This window comes from Mastacembelus armatus, chromosome 13 (assembly GCF_900324485.2).
Source record: "Mastacembelus armatus chromosome 13, fMasArm1.2, whole genome shotgun sequence".
NCBI lineage: Eukaryota > Metazoa > Chordata > Actinopteri > Synbranchiformes > Mastacembelidae > Mastacembelus > Mastacembelus armatus.
In genome coordinates, this window is record NC_046645.1 from 10443824 (window position 1) to 10466947 (window position 23124).

Sequence of the window (23124 nt, forward strand, 5' to 3'; positions counted from 1 at the left end):
ACTGAGAACAGACACTGCAATTAATATAAATGAACTTAATAGAATAATGCTAATTCTAAATATTTAACTAATAGAAATTTTATTTTAAGCCCTTTTCACATATTTAAAGGAAACTTTACATATAGAAATTAAGCACAAGTTAGTTTATTGAAAAGGATTGGTTAAAACAATTATATAAAATGTAAACACTATTTTACATTTTCTGTTAGTGCCCGATAATTTCTTTCTTGAGAGTTTCGTGGGAAGAGCCATGAAGCTTTGTACGAATTAAAAGAAAAAAAAAAAAAAGAGTTCAGAGAGTGCTTTAGCTCAATTACCTATGTTGAGTTTATTACCGAGTTCCAGATGAATTTCCACAATGGAAACCATGTGTTTATATATTTTCTGTATTTATATTAGATGGGTTTCAAGCTCAGAGCTACAGCAATGTATGACAAAAGTTTTCCTTATTTGTTTGCACATGCTCAACTTGTGCCGACTGTCCAATATTTCCCACGTGGTCAGTACCTCAGATCCTTATTTAAACTAAAAGTGCAATTAGTTTCAAAATAGTTTCAAAACACCTTAACAAATAAAACTCCTGCCTTCCAAAGTCCTACTGAATTCGAGGTAGTAAGAGCAAATTGTACAAAAAGCAAAGTACAGTGTATTATTATATGATATTCTGAGGTTGTTAAAACTGATGAACAAGCAACGTTTTTCTGTTGTGGCTGCTCGATATGTTTTAATTTATTTACAGCAGTCTGACTGATGGTTAATGATGTAGAAAACTCACAAATATATTTCTGGCTTTTTCTCTAATCTCTGAAGTTGTGAAATTGTGAACAATTTTGCTGCAACTACCTGAGAGATTTACAGGGGAAATTACCCTTTAGATAAACTTCTAATGACTCACAAACATCTGCAACATCAGGCTCAGCTTTTTCTTTATTTAAACCTCTTAACTTTGGACACTGTGACTCATGACCACATCATTTGTTTTAATATGTAAAATCACCTGAAAGTTAAAATGTTAATCTGATGAGTGACTGGCAGCTAAACCTCAAGTAAATGCAGCAGAATAAAAAGTAGTTTTTCCTCTGAAATGTAATGAAGCACAAACATAGAGTACCAAAACTGGACATAATCAAGTAAAGTACATGTACCTCTTAACTGTGATTAAATACAGTACTTGGTTACTGTACTAGTTACTTCTTACTACAGGTGGAAATGAAGAGTGTCTTGTTGCCATAGCTACCAGGAGACAAATGCACCCTGCAGTCTGTGGCTGAAGCCTCCTGTGGGTGACACTTGTAACCCAAACAAAGTATCCTGCAGCCTGAACTGTGAAATAACAGCAGCTGTAGTGATGTGAAATTAAATAACAGCAGAAAGGACTAATCTATTAGCCAATTTTAATAATCAATTAATTTATGGGTTTTTTAAAGAAATGTGTAAAAATACCTGTGCATTTCTTGGTTTTCTGGGTATATGTACATAATTTCATACGGTTTGAAAATGAATGCTTGTGTTTGGGTGAATTGTAATGGGTATTTTAAGCAACATGATATAGTGTACATTATATAGTGTATATAAACAAGTCAGTAAAACGCAACCTTCGCTTCAATACATAGAATAAAACAATGCTGCTCATATGTTTTATGAAATGTTTGGGCTTTTGTTTTGCCGAAATGTCTCTTCTATACAAAGTCATTCAACACATGCAGATCAAAGGGACTATAGCCTACTCACCAAAGTCTGACACCCCTCGCCCTGAAAATGAACAGAAAGCAGAGTGTCAGTGAACACAACACAAAAGTAGCCGCAGTCACAGCTGCAGAAAGCAGAGCAGTAACAGTAATGGGTGTTGGCTGAAGATAATGTCAGCTCTCCCTCACACACAAACATGCGATGGTGAACACTTCAGACCTACCGGCGGCACCGCTGAGGACGTCCATGTCTTTCAGCGCATGTAAGGAGTCTTTCAAAACCATCAACTCAGTCTTCGTGTCCTTGAACTCCTTCCAAACCGGACAGGCCCGGTGTTACTCTTCTGTCTTCTGTCTAAAGGTGTCTCTTTGCTTTCAGCCACCTGAGGTAAAGGCTCGTCAGACGAGATACCAGCGCTGAGTTTTTGTACCGACCCGTAAAACGCCCCTAAACTGACCCGGAGCCATGTGTTAATGCGCTGTGAATCAGTTCTGCGCAGTTTTGTGTTTCCGCAACAGCCTCGCTCTGATTGGCTGGTTCAGGTCGCGGAAATCCCCTCTGGTAGCGTCACCTCCCAAACGGGAACCCCCCCGTCAGGACTGCAGGTACGGTACTGCGGCCGTACGAGGCTTGACGTGATGCTTTACTGATTTGAATATTCAAATCTTGAGCCCGAGCGAAGATGCTGACCCAAAAAGGGAGAACTTTTTTCCATTAAGTAATCTCACCGCGAAACTATTCCCGCCTATTAAAATAAGCTCTGCACAAACACCATCTGTTTGATCACATGCCACAGCCGATCCTTCTAGAAACAGGACCGATTTCTCACGGTTGCATCATTCCGGTATCCTGCTGAACCTCACGTTTCCTGTAGGCTGACAAAATCGGAGCTTAACTTACTCTACCTTTGGTCGACGAACCTACAAAGCGCTGTGTGTCAGCCGCGTTTTGACTTTAGACGTCAATCGTGCGGTGCAGCAGTGACACCTGCTGGTCACACGGGGCACAGGGCCATTTAAAGGAAACGGAAAGCAAAAGCTGAGCCATTTAGAGGAAGCAGTGACTCGGCTGGGAACCAAACAAAGGGTATAAATGTCTCTGTTGCTGAGAAAAATACGGTGCCACATCTCTATTTCTGAACTCTGCTAATATCAGGGCAAATATTAACGTGTAGGTCTGTGTCTGGGCGAACATGCCAAAGGTGGGATGGGATTTACAAAAAAAACATTAGTGCTGTACATTTCTTAAGCATGTTTTTTTTTTGTAAAGCGTTTTAAGCCTTCATGACTAAAAAACAGTCACATCATTGGTCAAACTGCACACACACAAGCTGTGGGTCCCAAATAGGCTTTGCTTGGCTATTAAGGGTCCACCACCCCCCTCTGAAGAGACTGTTCTTGTTAGAAAGCCAAACAAATGACCACAGAGTCAAAATAACTGGAAAAAACAAAATAACTATAAAGAGACAAAAACCCACAGTGTCTATAGCCTTCTCTTTCAGTCTGGGTGTCTCACTTCAGAAGGGTTTGAGGCCACATTGTCACACTATGTTCATGATCACAAGCCAAAATGGCAGGAAATCAGCAAGTCTGCAGCAACATTTGCCTGGACAAATGCTAAAGGTGTCTAACACCAGTTTGCCCTCATTCAGCCTCCAGCAGGACAACCAGAATAAAAAGTACTGTTTGAATTGTTGACATCGCATATACACCTACTGTGTATAGTATTTCATGCCTGTATTACTCTGAAGTGCTTGTCTTTATATATACAAACACACACACATACACACACACACTTAAGTGGTAGTGGCCACACCTCCATCACATTAACCAAATTCAGCTTCTTGAATTCAACACCTGTCATTTTCTAGGCAAAAAAGATTAATCAAGGAAAATAATGGTAACATGTACTAGTTGCAGGCTTAAACCAAGTCTTCAGGGTGAACAGCCTATCCCCATAATAACGTGTATGAGAACACACACTGGCATAAATAGAAAGCAATGTTAACACTGGATCCCTGCTTTCCTACCACTTGAACTCAGCATGTTATGTAAGAGTAACTTGAAAAAAAAGCTTTGCAAAGACATTTTAAATCACACTTAAGTTTTACTATAAACAGGAATGCTGAAAATGTAAAATGTACCCACATGAAACCATCTTTACTTCAGGATTTACAGCAGTCAAACTAAAAAGACTGTAATTCTTGTAGCACACACCTGATTGCCTCCACTGTGTCTGTCAAGGTGATCTGCTTTTGGAGCGTGAAATAATTTGAAAATCTGATATCCGGACGAGGGTGGGGGAAATAAAAATTACACTGGCAAATTAGCTATTGCTAGACTGTTTTGACATTTGTATTATTAACATTACAAGCTGGGATTCTGTACAGTTTGAGGACATATAAAAGAATGCTTAGTGACTGAAAAACAAAAGTTAAATCATTGACAATATTAATATATTTATATTAATACCAACAAGGCTGTTATTTTTTTCCTGTTCAAGTTTAGAACATTAACCATTTCTTTAAAATTGAGGGTAGTAATCACTGTCTTGTGGGTAGTGTCCCATCTCGTCTTCGGTCACCACCTCCTTAACCTCGGCTGTGGCTAAGGTTTTTCCAGTTTCATCCAGCACTACTCACCAGGTTCCAGGCAATCTGAAACATGGTGCTCACATGGAATGAAAAGAAAAAAACACAAGGAATCTACACAAAGAACAAAAGTTGCACTTGGCTTCTGTCTTCGCTGTATGAAAAAAAAAAAAAAAAAAAAAAAAGTAGTATAACTGTGACCCGTTCCCCTCTCAACATCTACTCAAGACACTGTTACCCTCTGAAAAATCATACAGAATACAGTACATCACGTTTTGTTTTACTTCACTTGAACTGCAAAACAAGAGGGTGAGAGGATGGCCGGGGAACAGAAATAAGAATTTACCAGTCTACACTGAAAGTGATTCTCTGTGGATCCACACAGAAATCAGAGGGAACAGCAGAACAGCGTTTTTTTTTGTTTGTTTTTTGTTTTATAAGTAGCGGCGTCCATAACAGCTAAACCACAATTCCCCTTCCTGCCTAATTTCCACAAGTCCTCTTCGTCCAAGCGGTGAGGGCCAGAGAGGCAGATAAGGGCGTGGTCATGCTTAATCATTCTTCTTCTCCCCCTCTGGTTTGTCTGTGACGGTGGCTGCTGCGGCAGGAGCAGTGTCTGATGCTGCTGTGTTGTTCTGGGAGTGGCCTACTCCGCTGATGCCAAACTCGTTGACCCGGTTGGGATCGACTCGATAGATCCAGCGCTGGTAAAGGTAGATGAAGAACACCACATCTGCAGCGGAGAAAGATGATGTTAGTCAACTGAGGAACACATATTCACGTTTGACATGTTTCCAATGCCTGGGACAGATCCTGACACACAAGAAGAGACTGTTGGATGTGATGGGTTCATAGAGGAGTGGTATGAGCTGGAGCATTCGCACAAGAAAACACAGTCGTCCCACCGACTGACAACGAGCCACCTACAACTACAGGGGAGAGCTGATGCAGCTGGTGTCAATACTCAACAATGCAGAGACATCTGCCACTTATTTGATAAGCTTCAATGATGAGGACACTCTGGATAAGATCCATCAGACAATGGGAGATACCAGAATCATGCAGGCTGCACTTTATTTTCTGATGCTAATTCTAGACAAAGCTGAAAAGGCAAAGGAAAAGCTGTGGTTGTTTACAATACAAACTATGCTACAGAGACTTCCAGAGACCGTGAAAGTGATGGCCATGTGTAAACATAAAATACACTGCCCATATTCTTCACAATGAATAAACAGGGCACCAGTGTGCCTCACTGATGTGTTTTGGTCAAAACTACAACTCTATGGAACAGGCAAGTTAAATCAGGTTCTGGACTCACAGACCTAATTCACTACTGGTTTTAGTCTCTTTATGGGATTTGTTACCAATATATAGAAAAATCACTGGCAAGAGATAAAGAGTATTACATGACTCTGTTATACAGATTAACTAATGCTGTGTAAATGTACATCCAATTTATTTCCCCTAATGAACTCTATATTTAAATACTTTCAAATAGTCCCTCAAATTATCCAGCATGTTACAGAAATCAGTGATTCTAAAGATTGGACACCAGGTGGCGTTAGAGGATTCCTCGCAACATGATAAATTTCAAAGCCTGAGACTGATTTTGTATCAGTTCCTCTGTGGCTGCAGAGAATCCAACAATACAGTGAATGATTTTACACTTCTAGAGTCAAGTGTGCTAAAGTCAAGAATGAGGTGCAGAAACGAGGACAGCCTTTCCTCTGAACAAACAACAAATCCGTCTGGATTATATCTGCTCGCCTACTTCAGCTGCTGCCATGCTGAGCAATGAGTCAAATCTGAAACCACCTCCAGCAAAAAACACTGCACATCTGAATTTATCTTCATCAAGCTACAAACTCAAAACAGTTCCTCTTGAATGTGGGCTGAAAGAAGTAAAAGAGCGTGCACTCCCACTGCTTGTTGTAGGTGACTTGAAAATTTCCAGGATCCTGAAAATTCATTAAGAAAAAAAAACAAAAAAAAAACCATATGTATTCTCAATCACAGAATATATACCATCTCTGAGGCATCCTATCCTGTACATCATGGGCATCCTGATGACAAAGGCGAACAGGTCATCAATAAACGTATTGAGAGCCTTGTAGGTGAGCATCCTCCATGGGAGGTGGGCCACAGACTTCATTTTGTAGTTGATGAATAGCTGTGGCGTCATTGTAATGAAACCTAAGACAAAAAACAGAAAGGAACAATTTTTATAAATTAGGCAGCGGGTAACATGACATGAGTGTACCTTTAAAAATTCTATTAATACACAGCACATTAGCAGCAGAGGCTCGTGGGAATTGGGTACGTAACCATGATGCAAGTATGAAAACATTAGCTGTGCTTCCATTTAGAGACAGATAATTAATAATAAAATAATAATAAAATCTATATCTTTCTTGTACAATATTTTGAGTATTTATGGCACTTTAAAACTAAAGGTTTCTGGATCTGTTCCAAGTTGCTATTGCAGTCATGATGTGGATTTATTTGAACTGAGATCAAATATTAGAATTTACAGGTAATTACTTGATGTATGGAAGGGAAACAGGAGTGCTGTGTGAATTCAATATGCTCTCCAGTTTTCCCTGCATAACTTTATGTGCATTAGCTCCAGGCTTGCCAAGTCCTGGTTCCAATTAGCTTTTTTATGTCATTAGCCTCAGCTGTTTAGTACATTCTCCAACCTACACTGTGAATGTTTGATGTTTTCAATATGAACTAAAACAACGATTTCTGTTAGGTCAATTAGATCATCACTGTTCATAATAAATGCAGTAATAAATCCCAAAAGGTTCACATACTTTCACTCACCATGACTTATTTTTTCTGTATTTCACAGACATATTGCAAATACATAAACAATCAAAATTATTCTTAAGTAAGTGCCTTTCTTCTTCCTTAATATTCTTTTTCTCCCCCTCCTGTGTTTCCCAATTAAATGAACTGTTAATTTTGGTTACAAATAAAACACAAATTGTAAAAAATAGATGGCTATTTATAAAGTGTCCTTGATATTCAATATAAATAAAAGGATATACAATATAAAATGATAAGTAGTGTAGTATATAATTTCTTTAGACAAACTTACCAAAGGTTAACAAGAATCCATAGAGCATGCTGAGTATCCATGAATACCAGCCTTTGTGCTCTACGTACAATAAACTGTAGACAGCATAGCAGCCAAACAGAGGGTAGAGCAGCCATGACAAGTACTTGAAGGCCATCTGTTCACAGAGCAAGAGAGAAAAGGAATTATCCTATTATCAGAAACAATAAAAAGAAACTGACATATACCACTTATTGCTTTGCTTTTTTAAGACATGCTTGACAAATGTTTGGCATCCCAACAGAGAAATGTGTATTTAGGCTTGTCCTCCATTGAGCAACATACACACACACACACACACACACACACACACACACACACACACACACACACACACACACACACACACACACACACACACACACACACACACACACACACACACACACACACACTTGATCAGACCTACACTTTAATTATAATTGTCAATTTCTGTGACCTGTCCTAACACATAATACCATCTAAATGTATTTTGGAAAGCGGTGTCCTCTGGGTGTGGTCAGTGTTTTAAAGTGTTGTTAATGACTTTTGGTTTAACTTACATCGTCATAAATTTTGGTTGAAGACTCCACATATGTTGACTTGTCTGTGAATACCAATCTTGGAAATACCCCTGCAATTTTGTTCTCTCTGTCCAACTACACAAAGACAAAAAGAGATGGTTACTGGAACATGATGATAGCCAAACAGTAAGTCGACATGCAAAATGTAATTAACTGATACAAAAAGCTATAATTTGGGTGAACAAAAGGGAAGCAAAGGAAAAGCTGGAAAAACTTATTTTACATTTTATTTTGTAACTTACTCTGACATCCATGACCTTAGTGATTTTCCACAGGTCAATAAGCAGGCCAATGAAGACGCTGACCTGCACCACAACGTTGGTTTCATTGTCCAGTATGTACAGTAGCACCACCAGAGACTGAAAAACTCCAAATATGATGGAGCGTACAGACAGACCTTCGAGAGACTGTCTGCTGTTCCAGAATTGGATATCTGAGGAGGACATGGTGGTGAGGTAAAGATGGGATTGAGAGACATAGGGATGGGTTTCGATAGCCAGTCATATTTTAGATCTGAGTCCAAGTGAATAAAATACCCAGATTTGTTAGGCTCCGCAGCCAAACCAACTACTTAAAAACATCTGACAAGACTTCAGAAAGGATTTAGATTTTAAAAGAAGATTTGGAACTGGATTTAAATTTGAAAACATGCTATCAAAAACCACCCCTGGACAGACACTGTGCAAACTATTTTTTTTTCTGTTAAAGAAAATACTTAATACAGGCTGGCAGGTGTGACCTTACCATTCTTGAACGCAAGAAACTCAAAGATGCTGTGCACAATGGAGACAACAATGGTGAGCCCCAGAAGATATGGGTTGGTTTCCAAAAGGGCCACCTATACACAGAATGTTTCATATATTAGGTTACAGAGGTAACAACATCTAAGATTTTATGTTTAATCACAAAGTTCAAAGATTAGATTTAGCTGCAGCAGTGGCCTCACAGCCATAAAACTGCTCACACACAAGGAAGTAAGTGAGAGAGTCAGACAGTCAGGTCACTGAGTAAGTGTTTTTCTGTTAATCAACTAATGGATTGTTGCAGCTCTAGATACAACACCAACAACAGTGATCTCCATACAGGCTATTCAGGAGGGTACAATGTTTTGTAATGAAATAATTACAAAACACTGATCTTGTTTCATTACATACAACATGTATGTATATATCCAGCCTCTTACCTTGACAGAGTCTTGGTCTTCATCAGACTGCTCATAGGTGTCCTCAGGCAGGAAATTCCACGGTGAGCGAGCATTCTGGGCAGCGTACAGCTGCCAGCGCCACAAGGACAGTGGGCAGTAGGTGAGGCGCAGTGGGAGCTTTGTCAGGGTCTCATTGATGGGATAGTAGTCCTTCTGAAGGTTCCAGTAGTCATTGAAGTATACGATGGGGTAGTAGTCACCACTAACAGCATCAAACTTAACATCTAGTGGTAGACAGTGTAGAACAATGGCAATGTCAGATGTTTTCACACAAAACTTTAAGATGTGATTGTTATCTGGGATGTTAAACTCCTGCTGCAATAGAGAGCTTTAAAAAACATTTACAGCTTAGCGCATTAATGGAGACAAGGCGAGTATGAGTGGGAGGAACTTACGTTGGTCCAAAGGAGGGGGAACAGAGCCTTTGACCCAGGCCGTATGGTCATCTACCATGTTGATGGTGAGGTTGGGGTGCCAATGAGAGATGATCTCCACTGGACCGTGGCTTTCTGCCCGCTATGAGGACACACGTCTGATTAGACATATCAGCGATAAGCAGCAACAACCTCAGTTTCAGATTTGAGATAAAATATCACGAAAATCAAAACAAATTTAATAACTTGAGTCTTATAATGAAGTTATAAGACAGAAAGTCAAAGGTAAAAATTGAGTCACATCCTTGATTATTTTGGTGATTTTTATTTATTCTAATTCCTAAAATCATTGTCTTTTCTAAGATTCACTAAGGTATCAGCAACTTTTCTTTCAGGTTTTTTTTAAAATCTGTATCATGAGTGCAGGATAACTGTTCTGATGTCCTTACTTCTCTTTCACATTGTGTAAAAAAAAAACAAAAAACTTGTAGGCCTAGTCAAAAATCCTGTGACAGCAAATCAATAAAATCAAAATTTGCTGGATCAAATGTCAGCATCAAGACAACTCATGTTTTACAAATTATAACTTAACACAGTCCACAGGGTATCAAGTCCCCATATTCATGTCTACAACACAGTATACTACAGCCTGATGGAATGTGTATTTCTGAGGCCTGCACTGCTATAGCTATAAAAAAACATCAGTCAATAAATATATATGTACTGTACTATGTAAATACTGTTAAACAGTATTTTTAATGTAAGAAATGAATTTTGATATTGAATCCTTACTTTGTGATCAGGATGCATGCATTTAAAAATTGAAAATGATAATTGTACAATACAATTATCTATAAGAAGCTAATATTGGATGATTTAACAGTCTAGCTCCTCAGTGCACAGAATAAATAAAAAATAAAACTAAAATATATCAACCTTGATCATTTCAGGATCTGCTTCTGTCTCCCCTGTTAGCAGATTCTTGGTCTTCAGAAATTTTCTTCGCTTGAATTTATTCAGCACTGAAAGAGTAACAAAATAAAAGTTAACTACTACATACACCGTTTAGAGTGTACAATATGTGTGTGTTTTGCAGATGTGCTTACTTCGTGTTGTATGAACTGTTGCCAGTCTGCGATACTGCCCCTTCCGTTTGGGGTCTGGGTGGAGCCCACTTTTAGTGAAGTAGACGTGTATGTAAAGGGAACCATTCTGCTGCACTTTCTGGAAGCACACGCCACACAGGGACAGGTATTAGTTTCAGACAAACTCACATTACAAACCTGTCATGCTCATTACCATTGTCTCTCCTGTGTAACAACTGTTCCTACCTACTATACATCTGCTGTCTCTCATACCTCCCCCCTGCTGCCTGCCTATCACTATGCACCTCTCCTCAATCTTGATCAACCCCACCTCTGGGATGTCCATCTCCTTATAGTGCTGATAGCAGCCATCCCCGCTTTCCCCTGTGGTCCAGTCTCCATAGACCAGGTCCCTGTGGAACCAGAACAGGGCTTCTGTGTCGTTGAAGTCTGAGAACACCTCCTCCTGGGACACATACACATACAGGTCCTGCAGGCATGGTGAGAAAATAAGGTGTTTATGACATTACAGAGTCAGGGGAGCGTGAGGCAGTTAGTTGAACAGGGAGAGATAACACTGGCCTGCTGTCCAAATACTTGAGGGAATCCAAAGTATGAGGGGTGTTTAAGAATGAATGGCTTCCATTCAATTAAAAATATTTAATAAAGCAGCTAGCCATGCAGATAAGACAATGACATCTTTACGGCTGGGGAACAGGTGTACTACCATGAGAGTGTCTTTGGGGAAGAGGTTCCTGCTGGGCACTCTGGGTGCCCCAGCTGGTGTGCTGGGGTCAGGCGTGGACGGTCCTCGGCGGAACCAGCTACTGATCGCCCAGATTATGAAGATTCTGGAGGAACAAGAGCAAACAGACAACAAAAGGATTTAGTTGAACATAAGATGGGGGAAACAATCAGAGAGAAAGATCATATGAAAAGAATAGCAGAAGGGGTGATGAGTTAGATTAACAGAACAGAGTTCGATTGATATAAACTGTGAGACAAAAATGTCCATTTTCACCTTATCTCTTGAGGTGTGAAGATCTACTACAGGTGAGTGAAACCATAAGAAGTCTAATCTTAAACTATACTCAGTCATACCACGGTACAGTCACACTTTAAGAGAGATGCCCTTCTTGCACCATAAAAAAAATAATAATCATGGGCCAAAAACAGAAACTAAGTAGTGAAAGAAGAACATAACACTGTGGCAAACAGAGAAAAACATTTTCTGCTTTATCTTTTTATTTTGATCAGTCTAACCTCCCCTTTTGTGACTGTGGTGGTGTTCAGTATATACTTCCCTCTTTGGTTGGTTAGGGTTAAACTGACAACACTTCTGTCAAAAAGTCCAGACATGAAAATAACTAGGTGAATTTTCATCCATTTATAACCAACACTGTGTACTGCACATTCAGTACATCTGTACAGTACAGTACAACCAAAATACTGCTCTACCATACAGCAGACAATAGAACCCAGGGAAGTGACTCACTCATACTTTAAAGCTCCTACTTTTGAGCTTTATTGTTATAACACTGTTTTCTGAAAATCATATGCCCTCTTCAGGACATATGATTTTCCAGATCATGACACTGAAATGGAAAATAAATAAATTATACTTGGGTTGTGCTGTATCTCTGTACAGAGACAAAAGTCAGAAAGAAAAACTCACCTGAACAGCACTCCTTTAATGACCTGCCATGCATTAGGTGCTTGTTGTTGTTGCTGCTGCTGCTGCTGCTGCTGCTGAGGGTCTTGTGCATTTCCAGCTGTCTGCACAGTCTGGCCATCTGCTGTTGCAGCAGTTCCATTGCTGCTCACCTACAATCGTACATACACACCAAAACACAGTCAGAGGTGCCACAGAAATTCACAACGATGGTGCAGCAACAGCAACCTAATGAAGCACAACAAGAACAGCTTCACTGACAATAAAAGGGAGTCTTACATGAGTCAGACATAGCCAGTGTACTTCACTCAAAACCTAAAGTGATTATGCAACACCACAGTACAGTGTACCCCTCAGGGTACGATACACCCCTAATACCCAATCAAAATACAGAGTTCATTGCTAGGATTTGAGGATTAAAGGTTGTAAATAAGGTGAAAAAAAATACAATTCGTTATAGATTTCTCTTATGTGGTGACCTGACATGCATGTAACATTACCTAAAGACATTTTGGGTAGCTTTAAAACTGGGTTTATGGAGGCTATGAACCAAAACCTTACACTACTGCTATTTTGATCATCAAATAATTCCCTTTTAAAGCTAAAAATTTCCTGGTTAAAGGGTCTCACATGTAAGAGTTGATTATGCTATTCTTACTGTCAATATTCTGCTGTTTCTGTTGGCTGGCCAAAGTGAGACAAAGATTCCTCTGTAGGAGTCTTTGGAGTTTTGACTTAGTTTAAAATAACCCTTTCAATGGTCAAAAGATTAATGCAAACATGAGCATGAATATGTACATATTAAAGGTGAATAAAATCTGACATTTGTTTTTCTCTTTAATTTCACCCTTGAAAGCTTCAGTGCGTCCATGTAATCGCCCACCCCTCCAGCAAGGCCGCGTTCCATTCAACCGACACAAAAGACAAGCAAATGCCAAGTCATGAGACTCATTCACTATCAAAACATCTAATCTCCCCCATTGTTACCAACACAAGGGAGACAAGTGGTGGGCCTCTAGAAACAAACAATACGATCAACGTAATAACTATTATAAAGACAGTGTATGCGTTCCAGCTTGAGAAAACAACTTACACACAGTGAACAAAGATTAACAATTAACCACCTAATTCAATATTCAGAGGAACTTTTTTCGCACTGGATTGTCACAGTGTATCTTAAAGTAGGAGGGCAAAAAGTTCAGGTAAGTCAATCGTTCACAGAAGTGGTGATTGCTCTGGTGTTTATTACACATGGAGATAGTATCCCCTATAGGCCAAAGCCAGCAAAAAACAGACTCTGTCTTATTTAATTGTTAAAAACACAAATAACCTTTCCGTAGACAGCTGACGTGTTGTGTCGGAGTCCATGCAGTTATGCCAGAACTCAGCAGAAAATTAAATCAAAAGGCAGGAAATCAAAAACAAAGCATACACCTGAGGTTATATCTGGATACTAGCCACTTAGGGTTTCCCATAGATTAATACCACTGATTCACCAGGAGCAGACCTCAAAAGCAAATAACTGCTTCATCCAAACCAAAGCGGATTTATCCTGACAGTGATTATATTATAAAACAGACACTAAGTGCATGTAGTACCCTTGCATTAGTTTCTGCCATTTCCTTACATTTTCTGAAAGATAAATCCCTGACAATATGTAAATTAAAATAGAACCCTAAAGCAGTGTTTAGATAATAATGTTGTCTTACCTGAACAATAAAACAGATTCATTTATTTGTATTCAAATATTTGCCATTTGGTACAGTTATACAATTTATTTGATTGATATAAATATCGAGTGTAATGACAAATGTTTGCCTGCCCAAAGAGAGACTTTGAATATGGACAAAGGAGACCAGTGGTTTGCCTTTAGAGAGAAATGACTCACTTTGACCACTTGTAACCTGCGACAGACATGACATGGGAAAACAATTGCTATAATAACTGCTAGTTTCTCTGTGACTTCCATGTAATGACAATGGATGAGAGTTAACCCTGGAACAATTCATTCATCACTTATAAGATGAAAATAAACTGTCACAGTATTTAATGGATTATCAAAGATTACCTAGATCTGCAACTGAAGCTATTAAAACAAAGAAATCTGGGGAGTACTTTCCCAATTAAACGGTTTTTCATTTGTTTCGGGTAAAATGTCTTTCATCACTATCTTTCCTTTCTTGTGAAAAGTGACACATCAGACACATTAGCATTTGTCAAAATAACTACCGATTAATATTTTGTTGATCAACCAATCAACTAATTGTTGCAGCTCTAAATAACGCAAAACCTATGGTAGTGTTACCTGCATCTTTGCAGTCTGTCTGTTTCATCATATCAGTGTTTGGCATCACTATTATTAGATAGTTTGTGTTTTGTTTTTTTTTTTGGTCTGGGCACAGTGTTTTGCCTCCAGAAGTTATGATTCCCTGTGACCTCTGGTAACCTGTGAATGGTGTTGGTTATCTAGACACCACATATTTACAACCACATATGACAATTTAGCTGGGATTTCTCCGGTTAGGCTAAACGGAGTCATATAACAGTTAGCTAGCTAACGTTATCGCTGAAGTGGAAGATATACCGCACAGTAAGCCAGACTCTTTCCCTGGGTAGACTGTCAATAATGGGGTTTATAGCAGACCAGGACCGAGGGAGCAGCCCGGTGTACTGGCCTGACCGGTGGAGCCAAGCTGCTCGGTTCAGGCCTTGATGACTGCTCGTTACCGGACACGCTGCAGCGGGCAGCCGGCTCGCTTTGGATTATCTCTTCATGTGTGTGTGTTCCAGCGTGTCTTCAGGTGGGAAACCGTCTCTGTCCCTCCGGTCATCTGTCCGCTAGCAGCTAGGACACCTCAGCGCCCCGTTAAAGACAGGAGGGGCCGTTTTAAAACCAACCGGCACTGACAACGTCACTGGGGCTCGTGTAACGATCGGTAACACGTTTAAAGGTTAACGGGGTTCGGGCTCGACGCTCAAGCAAACAATAAAATCCACTTCCATCGGGCGTGAAAAGTAAAGAAGGTAATAAAAATGTCATTTATTTTACCTCGCCGTTGCTCACGGTAGCTTTAGCTGCTTCGCTCTCCTGCGTCGCCATCTTTCCTTGTCTCTGTCGCGCACACGCACCACACCGTGCTGGCTGGGAAACTCGCGAGAGGTCGGTTGTAGCGTCATTGGAGTGACGCGAGTCTTCATCGAAGTGATGACGAAAAATGTGAGGAGGCGGATTATTGCTGCGTTTTATTTTACAAACGAAATACTAGTACCACAAACCTAAAGACAACAATTACTTTTGTTTGCTGGAATAAAAAAACATAACGGGTAAAGGGTGAAACGCTATAGATGTAAATGGCAGATTCCAATATTCAGCAATCTCTGCTTTATATAGCTTTTCAGAGGTTTAAAGGTATGCATTCATGATGGATCTCAACTTAATAAAATCTGATTGATGCAAAGTTTTACAATGAAAATAATAATTATAGTAATTTTTAGTAGTAGAGTATTAACCAAATTATTAGTTGATTTGTTCATCATATCTTTCAGTTTCAGTATATTCATTTTCATATTTCAGTCTTTTCAGTATATGGACAGATTAGTGTTCTATTGACTCAGATTCTATATTACAAAAGCACTTACACACCTTTGTCTATGACACCCTCTCCTTAGACTCTCAGCTCAGGTAAGGATGAACTTAAAAAGGGGAGAAAGGGAGAAACCTTAGGCTGATTTGAAGGATCACTCTACTGTAATGGACAGACATCCAAGTAATTTATATACAGAGCAGACAAGTTCTTGTAAAAGTGAAGAAAACTGAAAAATGGAATAACTGTTATAAGCACAAACATAGAATTTCAAGCAAATATTAAGTGTAATAACAGTGTAAATCATTCACAGCTACACATACAGACAAAGCAACTCAGTCTGATAAGCTATGTACTGACAAATACCTTTTATTATTATGCATTACCCTTTGGCACATAGTAACACCAGCACCTTTGAGTTTAAGTTTTTAGAAAAAGAAACGAGAACACTACATTTTTGGTGATGGTATTTCATTGAAATAAAAAAAGACAATAATTTAATTTACATTTCATTTGTAAGCTTCAGAGGACAGCACAACATGTTAAGTTTTAGACCAGTAACATAAAACAAAGCATAAATAAGGCCTATACTTCATTTTAAATGTACTGCAAAGCAGAGTTGTGTTGTGACCAGAGATAGTAACGGAGAGAAAGCAGTTAACTGGAGGGTGACTGATGTAGCTGTTAAGATGATCCAGGGTACCAGAGATGCAAGAGCAGTAAATGTGAAAGATTTGCTGTCAAGTAGTTTCTCTTTTGTGTTTTGAAATATTAATGTGATGGCCAACCTGGTGTAGATGGTATCAAACTAAAAAATATACATCTAATGAAACACACATCTCAGATACATTTATGCTTAAGCTGCAGATAGGAAACATCAGCGGTACATACCAGAATTTAATATTTCTCAACTGCCCGCCTGAACAAAAAGATGTGTGATACTACAGAATGAATAGAAGACATATATAATGTAGAAGGGCCTAAGTGCTAACAGAGATTGTATTTCATCTCAAATAAATTCTGTATGATGCTTTTATGGTGCTGGAAAAATGGGGTGAGGGGGGAGCATAAAATTCAGCCCTGTTAGGTACAACCTAAAATATTATTTTGAATTTCTTTGAACATTTTAAAATTCATTTTACAGTTCAGAATTCAGTTATTTGGAGGATGTACTGTGATATACAAATCTTCACTGACTATTGTCCAGAATACACTCTCCTTAATCTTTATTCTTGGATTTTCACTTCATTATGCACATATGAATATATTTAATTTAAATTAAAAACGTACATTTGTTTCACCGCACACATTTAAATAAAAAGATGTCATACTGAGCCTTACATCTAAACTTGAATTACTTTTTTATTTCAATGGTTCAATATATGCGAGACAAGTGCAATGAGAGATTTAGTCAAAAAAAAAAAAAAAAAAAAAAGGGAAATATATCTCATAGTCACTCAGACTGAATGAAATGAAATAAATTTTAGCTGTTGAGAAAAGAAGGTATCTAGGCTTGCATACTTTCACATTCATTTCAGGCACTGTGCACATATTTAAACAGCAGAGACTCAAAGTATAACAAACATGAGCAACGGTTTTCACTGTAAAACGTGCCAATTATCTGCTGTTGGATTTATATCCTTTGTTCTTCACCAGTGAATTTCCTGTCTATCCATGGTTAATGAAAAATGGTGCAATGACTTTCAGTCTGAGTGGAAAATGTTTCTCTGCTTTAACTCAGAGTAGGAATACAAGCAACAAAACATTTTAGGGAAGATTGTTCTTCAAACAGATAGGTATCTAATCCTTGGGGCACTCTCTAAGCGATGTACACTCTTCAAAAAACCACTACAGTGAACTATAAACAGTTATATACAATCTGCTTTGTACAAATGATATGAACTAAATAAAGAAATGTAGTTGGTATCCCGACTGTTAAGATTACAGAAACTCCTGTCTTGAGAAAGCTTGGGAGCAACAAGTAATGGTACTTCAACAAAACTGAGAACACAGTGCGAGAATTGAAAGCCTACAACTTAACCTTCATTACATTGCCTCAGTCGCAACTAAAACCCTCACCTTTACTAAAACCTGAGGGTATGAGCTTCTTTAGCGATGATCCTGTTTTATTATCATATCTAGCACACCAGACTACTACCTGACTGTCAATGAAGATAATGAGAGGGAACTAGTGGCTAAAATTACTTTGAATCGCAGCTTCCAGAGAGGCACAAAACAAACAAAAAACATTAGTTACAACAGAAATAACTCATCTCTGGTTGCTGAATGGCGAACAGCTTGAAGATTAATTTCAGGAAAGAAAGCCTAAACAGTCTTACATCTCATCTAAACCGTAATCCTCCTCAGGGAAGTCTCCCACAGTCACACTCAGGGGCTTCACAAATGCACCATATTTGTTCTCGCATTCAAAGTATTGCTTCCCTTCAACACTGTGGAGACATAATTTAAAAAAAAAAAAAAAAAGGATAAAATTAAAAGCAGGCAAAATCAAGACCAACGTGATCGTCTGGTTAAGAAAATGATAATGTGCTTACGTTCCATTGTGCTTTCCCAGGGGCTCATCATACTTCACACCCACCCAATAGCCTGGCTTGAAATCTGCCGTACCTGCAATGAATGCACCAACATACAGTGGGTATGGAAAGTATTCAGACCCCTTTAAAATTTTCACTCTTTGTGTCATTGCAGCCATTTGCCAAAATCAAAAAAGTTCATTTTATTTCTCATTAATGTACACTCAGCACCCCATCTTGACAGAAAAAAACAAATGTAGAAATTTTTGCAAATTTATTAAAAAAGAAAAACTGAAATATCACATGGTCATAAGTATTCAGACCCTGTGCTCAGTATTGAGTAGAAGCACCCTTTTGAGCTAGTACAGCCATGAGTCTTCTTGGGAATGATGCAACAAGTTTTTCACACCTGGATTTGGGGATCCTCTGTCATTCTTCCTTGCAGATCCTCTCCAGTTCTGTCAGGTTGGATGGTGAACGTTGGTGGACAGCCATTTTCAGGTCTCTCCAGAGATGCTCAATTGGGTTTAGGTCAGGGCTCTGGCTGGGCCAGTCAAGAACGGTCACAGAGTTGTTCCGAAGCCATTCCTTTGTTATTTTAGCTGTGTGCTTAGGGTCATTGTCCTGTTGAAAGGTGAACCTTCGGCCCAGTCTGAGGTCCTGAGCACTCTGGAAGAGGTTTTCTTCCAAGATATCTCTGTACTTGGCCGCATTCATCTTTCCTTCAATTGCAACCAGTCGTCCTGTCCCTGCAGCTGAAAAACACCCCCACAACATGATGCTCCCACCACCATGTTTCACTGTAGGGATTGTATTGGGCAGGTGATGAGCAGTGCCTGGTTTTCTCCACACATACCGCTTAGAATTAACGCCAAAAAGTTCAATCTTGGTCTCATCAGACCAGAGAATCTTATTTCTCATAGTCTCAGAGTCCTTCATGTGTTTTTTGGCAAACTCTATGCAGGCTTTCGTGTCTTGCACTGAGGAGAGGCTTCCGTCGGGCCACTCTGCCATAATGCCCCGACTGGTGGAGGGCTGCAGTGATAGTTGACTTTGTGGAACTTTCTCCCATCTCCCTACTGCATCTCTGGAGCTCAGCCACAGTGATCTTTGGGTTCTTCTTTACCTCTCTCACCAAGGCTCTTCTCCCACGATTGCTCAGTTTGGCTGGACGGCCAGGTCTAGGAAGAGTTCTGGTCGTCCCAAACTTTTTCCGTTTGAGGATTATGGAGGCCACTGTGCTCTTAGGAACCTTGAGTGCTGCAGAAATTCTTTTGTAACCTTGGCCAGATCTGTGCCTTGCCACAATTCTGTCTCTGAGCTCCTTGGGCAGTTCCTTCGACCTCATGATTCTCATTTGCTCTGACATGCACTGTGAGCTGTAAGGTCTTATATAGACAGGTGTGTGCCTTTCCTAATCAAGTCCAATCAGTTTAATTAAACACAGCTGGACTCCAGTGAAGGAGCAGAACCATCTCAAGGAGGATCAGAAGAAATGGACAGCATGTGAGTTAAATATGAGTGTCACTGCAAAGGGTCTGAATACTTATGACCATGTGATATTTCAGTTTTTCTTTTTTAATAAATTTGCAAAAATTTCTACATTTCTGTTTTTTTCTGTCAAGATGGGGTGCTGAGTGTACATTAATGAGAAATAAAATGAACTTTTTTGATTTTGGCAAATGACTGCAATGACACAAAGAGTGAAAAATTTAAAGGGGTCTGAATACTTTCCGTACCCACTGTATGTCTTTACAACAGGTACTCCTAACTCCAACATTATATATGCCAGTGTCTTTAAAAGTTAGTCAGCTAAGCTTCATCCAAACTTACCAACATACATGACTGTGCCAAGCTTTGCAGGTTGCCCAGGGACCAGCACTTGGCATCGGCTGCCAACAGTAATGGCTTCAGCAGCAGCCTTCTGTTCCTCCTCCCGAGCAGCATGCTCAGCTTTTTTCTTGGTCATCTCTTCCTCATTGAAGCGACCAACACGCTGTTTCTTCATGAATGACCTTGCAGTGTCTGATGGAAGAGACATTGGATTATAACACAAAATAGTGGATACCACAGAATTTGCTCTATTAAATATGCTGGAATAACACATTTATATTTGTCAATGATTAGCAAAAAAAAAAAAACTTCCTAGAAAAGACCAACTTGGGCACTATATGCTAGAGGCATTGCAATTTCTATAAAAATTGTTTTTGTTCATAGGTACAATTAACAATTTTAAATACTAGTTGTTCTAACAGTTATTGTCTGGATCCTCAGACTAATGTGCAGTGGTTGATTGACTAAATTAACAACAAATCTGTAATGTTGTTAATTGCTGCTTTTCATGTCAATAACTCTGTTAATTGGGAGACTCTTCAACACCCAAACAGTAAAATTTACATGATAAGAATTAGAAATTGGCACTTAGCTGGCAGACAGTACCTGTTCTCTTTTCATAAGCCTCAGCTGAGAGTTCAAACTTCTCCACTTTGGAAACATCACTAAATTCGCCCATCTGACCCCCACTTTTATCAGTAACCTGCGGAAGAAACAAGTAGTGAAGAACGTTTTAGCTAATAAATCACATAAGCTTCAAACAAGAGAGGTAATGACAGTGACAGTTCTAGCGTTTGTCAAGATTGTATTATTGTTGCTTGCTAACATAGGTGTGAGCTGCAGATGTTGTAAGCACTCTTTACTTCTTGGTGAACTGAACTGACTATATTAATAAAAGCTTCCACACCGAGCTGCTACGTACGTGTATTCTGCAGTCATCATCCACAGGGTAGGAACCCAGCAGAGCATCATTATCATCCATTTTCTGCAGGAACTTGTCAGAAACGCTGAACAGCTCCAGGTCCATGCAGGAGGCAGGTGCTCCTACAACCATCTCCAACTTCCCCTTATTATGCAAACAAAACAATACATGCAATACAATTAAATTCAGGAGATATAACAAAGCTTTTGACAATATGAATAAGGGAAAAACTACACACACTAATCCCAATATAAAGTGTAATTTTGCAGGTAAGGCCTGGGAGAAACCCAACAGCAGAGCCAATCTGTGCATCTCGTGAGCTACATATTATGAGTTCTCCTCAAATGAAGCTCACCTTCAATTCTGCGATGCTGATCCCTCTATTGAACCTGCGCTGCACCTCAAAGGAGGAGATGGTGCTGGTGAGGCGAACATTCACAATGGGGTTGGTGATTACTGTCATTCCACCATCCATTTTCCTGACTGGACGTAGATATTGGTCAAAAGCTGAAAAGAGCAGTCAAACATTGTGACATGTTAGCCAAAGGGACTGAGACAAATACATTATTCCACAGTCAGTTTATGAATAAAATCAGTTTAAGTTAACATTGATAAAGGCTTTCTTCTAAGAGAGGCAAATCTTACTTTTCTTCTTTACAAATGCGTACTGACATTCATGAGCATGTTCTACGGCTGAAATTTAAGGTTAGTTTAAGTCTGCGAATATTTCCTATCATTTCATCTGATGTTTAAGCGTCTTATCAGCAGTGTTGGTTTAACTTTCCTCCTACGTTTTCTCTAGTTTCCATTAGCTGGCCACACAGTTCAGATGGCTAGCAGCAGCACAGTCACGTTGGATACACTGTGGGCCCTCGGTTAAAGGGCGAGATTCTCGTAGCTACTTACAAATATGTTTGTTTTCTCCGAAGTCGACTCGTGTCTATATCACTATTCAACCAGATGAATCCATGACTGTCTCGTTAAAATATCAGTGTACATACGGAGTTACTAGCCTCGCTGTGTGTTTGTGGCTGAAAACATTAATTCCTGCCACGCCCAGGTCTGGAACATTCTTCCCGCCCCCACATTGGAAACCACCAATCACACCGAGAGGCAGATTAGTTCAACCAATAGTGTTACGATATATAAGGAGAGGGCCCGCGAAAAGGGCCGCTTACGAGAAGATTGACAGGAGTGGTAACCAATCATCAGGCAGACTTCAGTACGACCCTTAACCACACCGTGGCGCTATCCGCCAATCTAAAACGTGACGTGACGAATCAAGTTTCTTTTTATGAAAAATGTTTCACACACATTTAGATATTGATAGTTTGGAAGGGAAAGACATTGACCTAGTTCGTCTAGTGGTCTATACAACAAATGTTTGTTTCAACCTGATATTAATATTTTGTCTATCAATGAGGTGAATGCTGCTTCAATCAGCACCAAATATTTGCTTGACATGAGACATTTATTTTAACTACTCGGTTTCCTAATCACATGAACTAGTAAATGTTTATGTGATCACTATCCGCACAGAAAAGCAGCTCAGATGCAAATACTACTGCTTTAAGAAGATATTCCTGTGTCCTGGTTTAACATAAGGGATCCATTATTTGCTATTAATGTTATAGATACTGGTATCAATATTCATGACAAAACTTTGGTTTCCACTCAGTCTGTTGAGTCAATCTGTACCAAAGTTAAAATTGTTTTAAGGATGTAAAATAATATTTAATATTTAATGGCATTTTTGTTAGGACAACTATCTGTATGATCAGCCCTTCCTCTGTAAAATGTCTTATCCTTCCTCCTGATGTTTGATTTTTAATATTTACTTTTTTGCCTGAATAAAATAAGTCTACTCTTTACTTAAGTACTTGTAGTGAACCAAAGAATCCCTCAAGCACAGAGAACACAACAGACAATGTATGGGCAGAAAAAAAGATCATC

The 23124-nt window shown here is 39.2% G+C and overlaps 3 protein-coding genes across 3 annotated transcripts in view; all 3 read right to left on the reverse strand.

Moving 5' to 3' along the window:
- Positions 1-2708, reverse strand: part of relb (v-rel avian reticuloendotheliosis viral oncogene homolog B) — an 11013-nt gene extending 8305 nt beyond the window's left edge. Inside the window, exons 1-2 of the mRNA XM_026330164.2 lie at positions 1913-2708; positions 1732-1752 (exon numbers count right to left, since the gene is read on the reverse strand). Of these exons, the coding sequence (XP_026185949.1) occupies positions 1732-1752; positions 1913-1973 (82 nt within the window). The 5' untranslated portion in view covers positions 1974-2708. The remainder of the gene's footprint in view (positions 1-1731; positions 1753-1912) is intronic.
- Positions 2709-3775: 1067 nt separating this feature from the next.
- Positions 3776-15446, reverse strand: clptm1 (CLPTM1 regulator of GABA type A receptor forward trafficking). The gene is made up of 14 exons (XM_026298927.1): positions 15348-15446; positions 12302-12450; positions 11354-11477; positions 10958-11116; positions 10648-10765; positions 10478-10563; positions 9563-9683; positions 9147-9391; positions 8708-8801; positions 8206-8396; positions 7943-8038; positions 7383-7518; positions 6305-6472; positions 3776-5012 (listed from the first exon to the last, which is right to left on the reverse strand). The coding sequence occupies exons 1-14, from the start codon at positions 15396-15398 to the stop codon at positions 4831-4833; spliced, it is 1920 nt and encodes a 639-aa protein (XP_026154712.1). The 5' UTR covers positions 15399-15446; the 3' UTR covers positions 3776-4830.
- A 2054-nt stretch (positions 15447-17500) lies between these two features.
- tbcb (tubulin folding cofactor B) lies at positions 17501-22231 on the reverse strand. Its single transcript, XM_026329095.1, has 7 exons — positions 22078-22231; positions 21527-21678; positions 21172-21315; positions 20856-20952; positions 20250-20441; positions 18438-18510; positions 17501-18332 (listed from the first exon to the last, which is right to left on the reverse strand). The coding sequence occupies exons 2-7, from the start codon at positions 21644-21646 to the stop codon at positions 18218-18220; spliced, it is 741 nt and encodes a 246-aa protein (XP_026184880.1). The 5' UTR covers positions 21647-21678; positions 22078-22231; the 3' UTR covers positions 17501-18217.
- Positions 22232-23124: the final 893 nt, after the last annotated feature.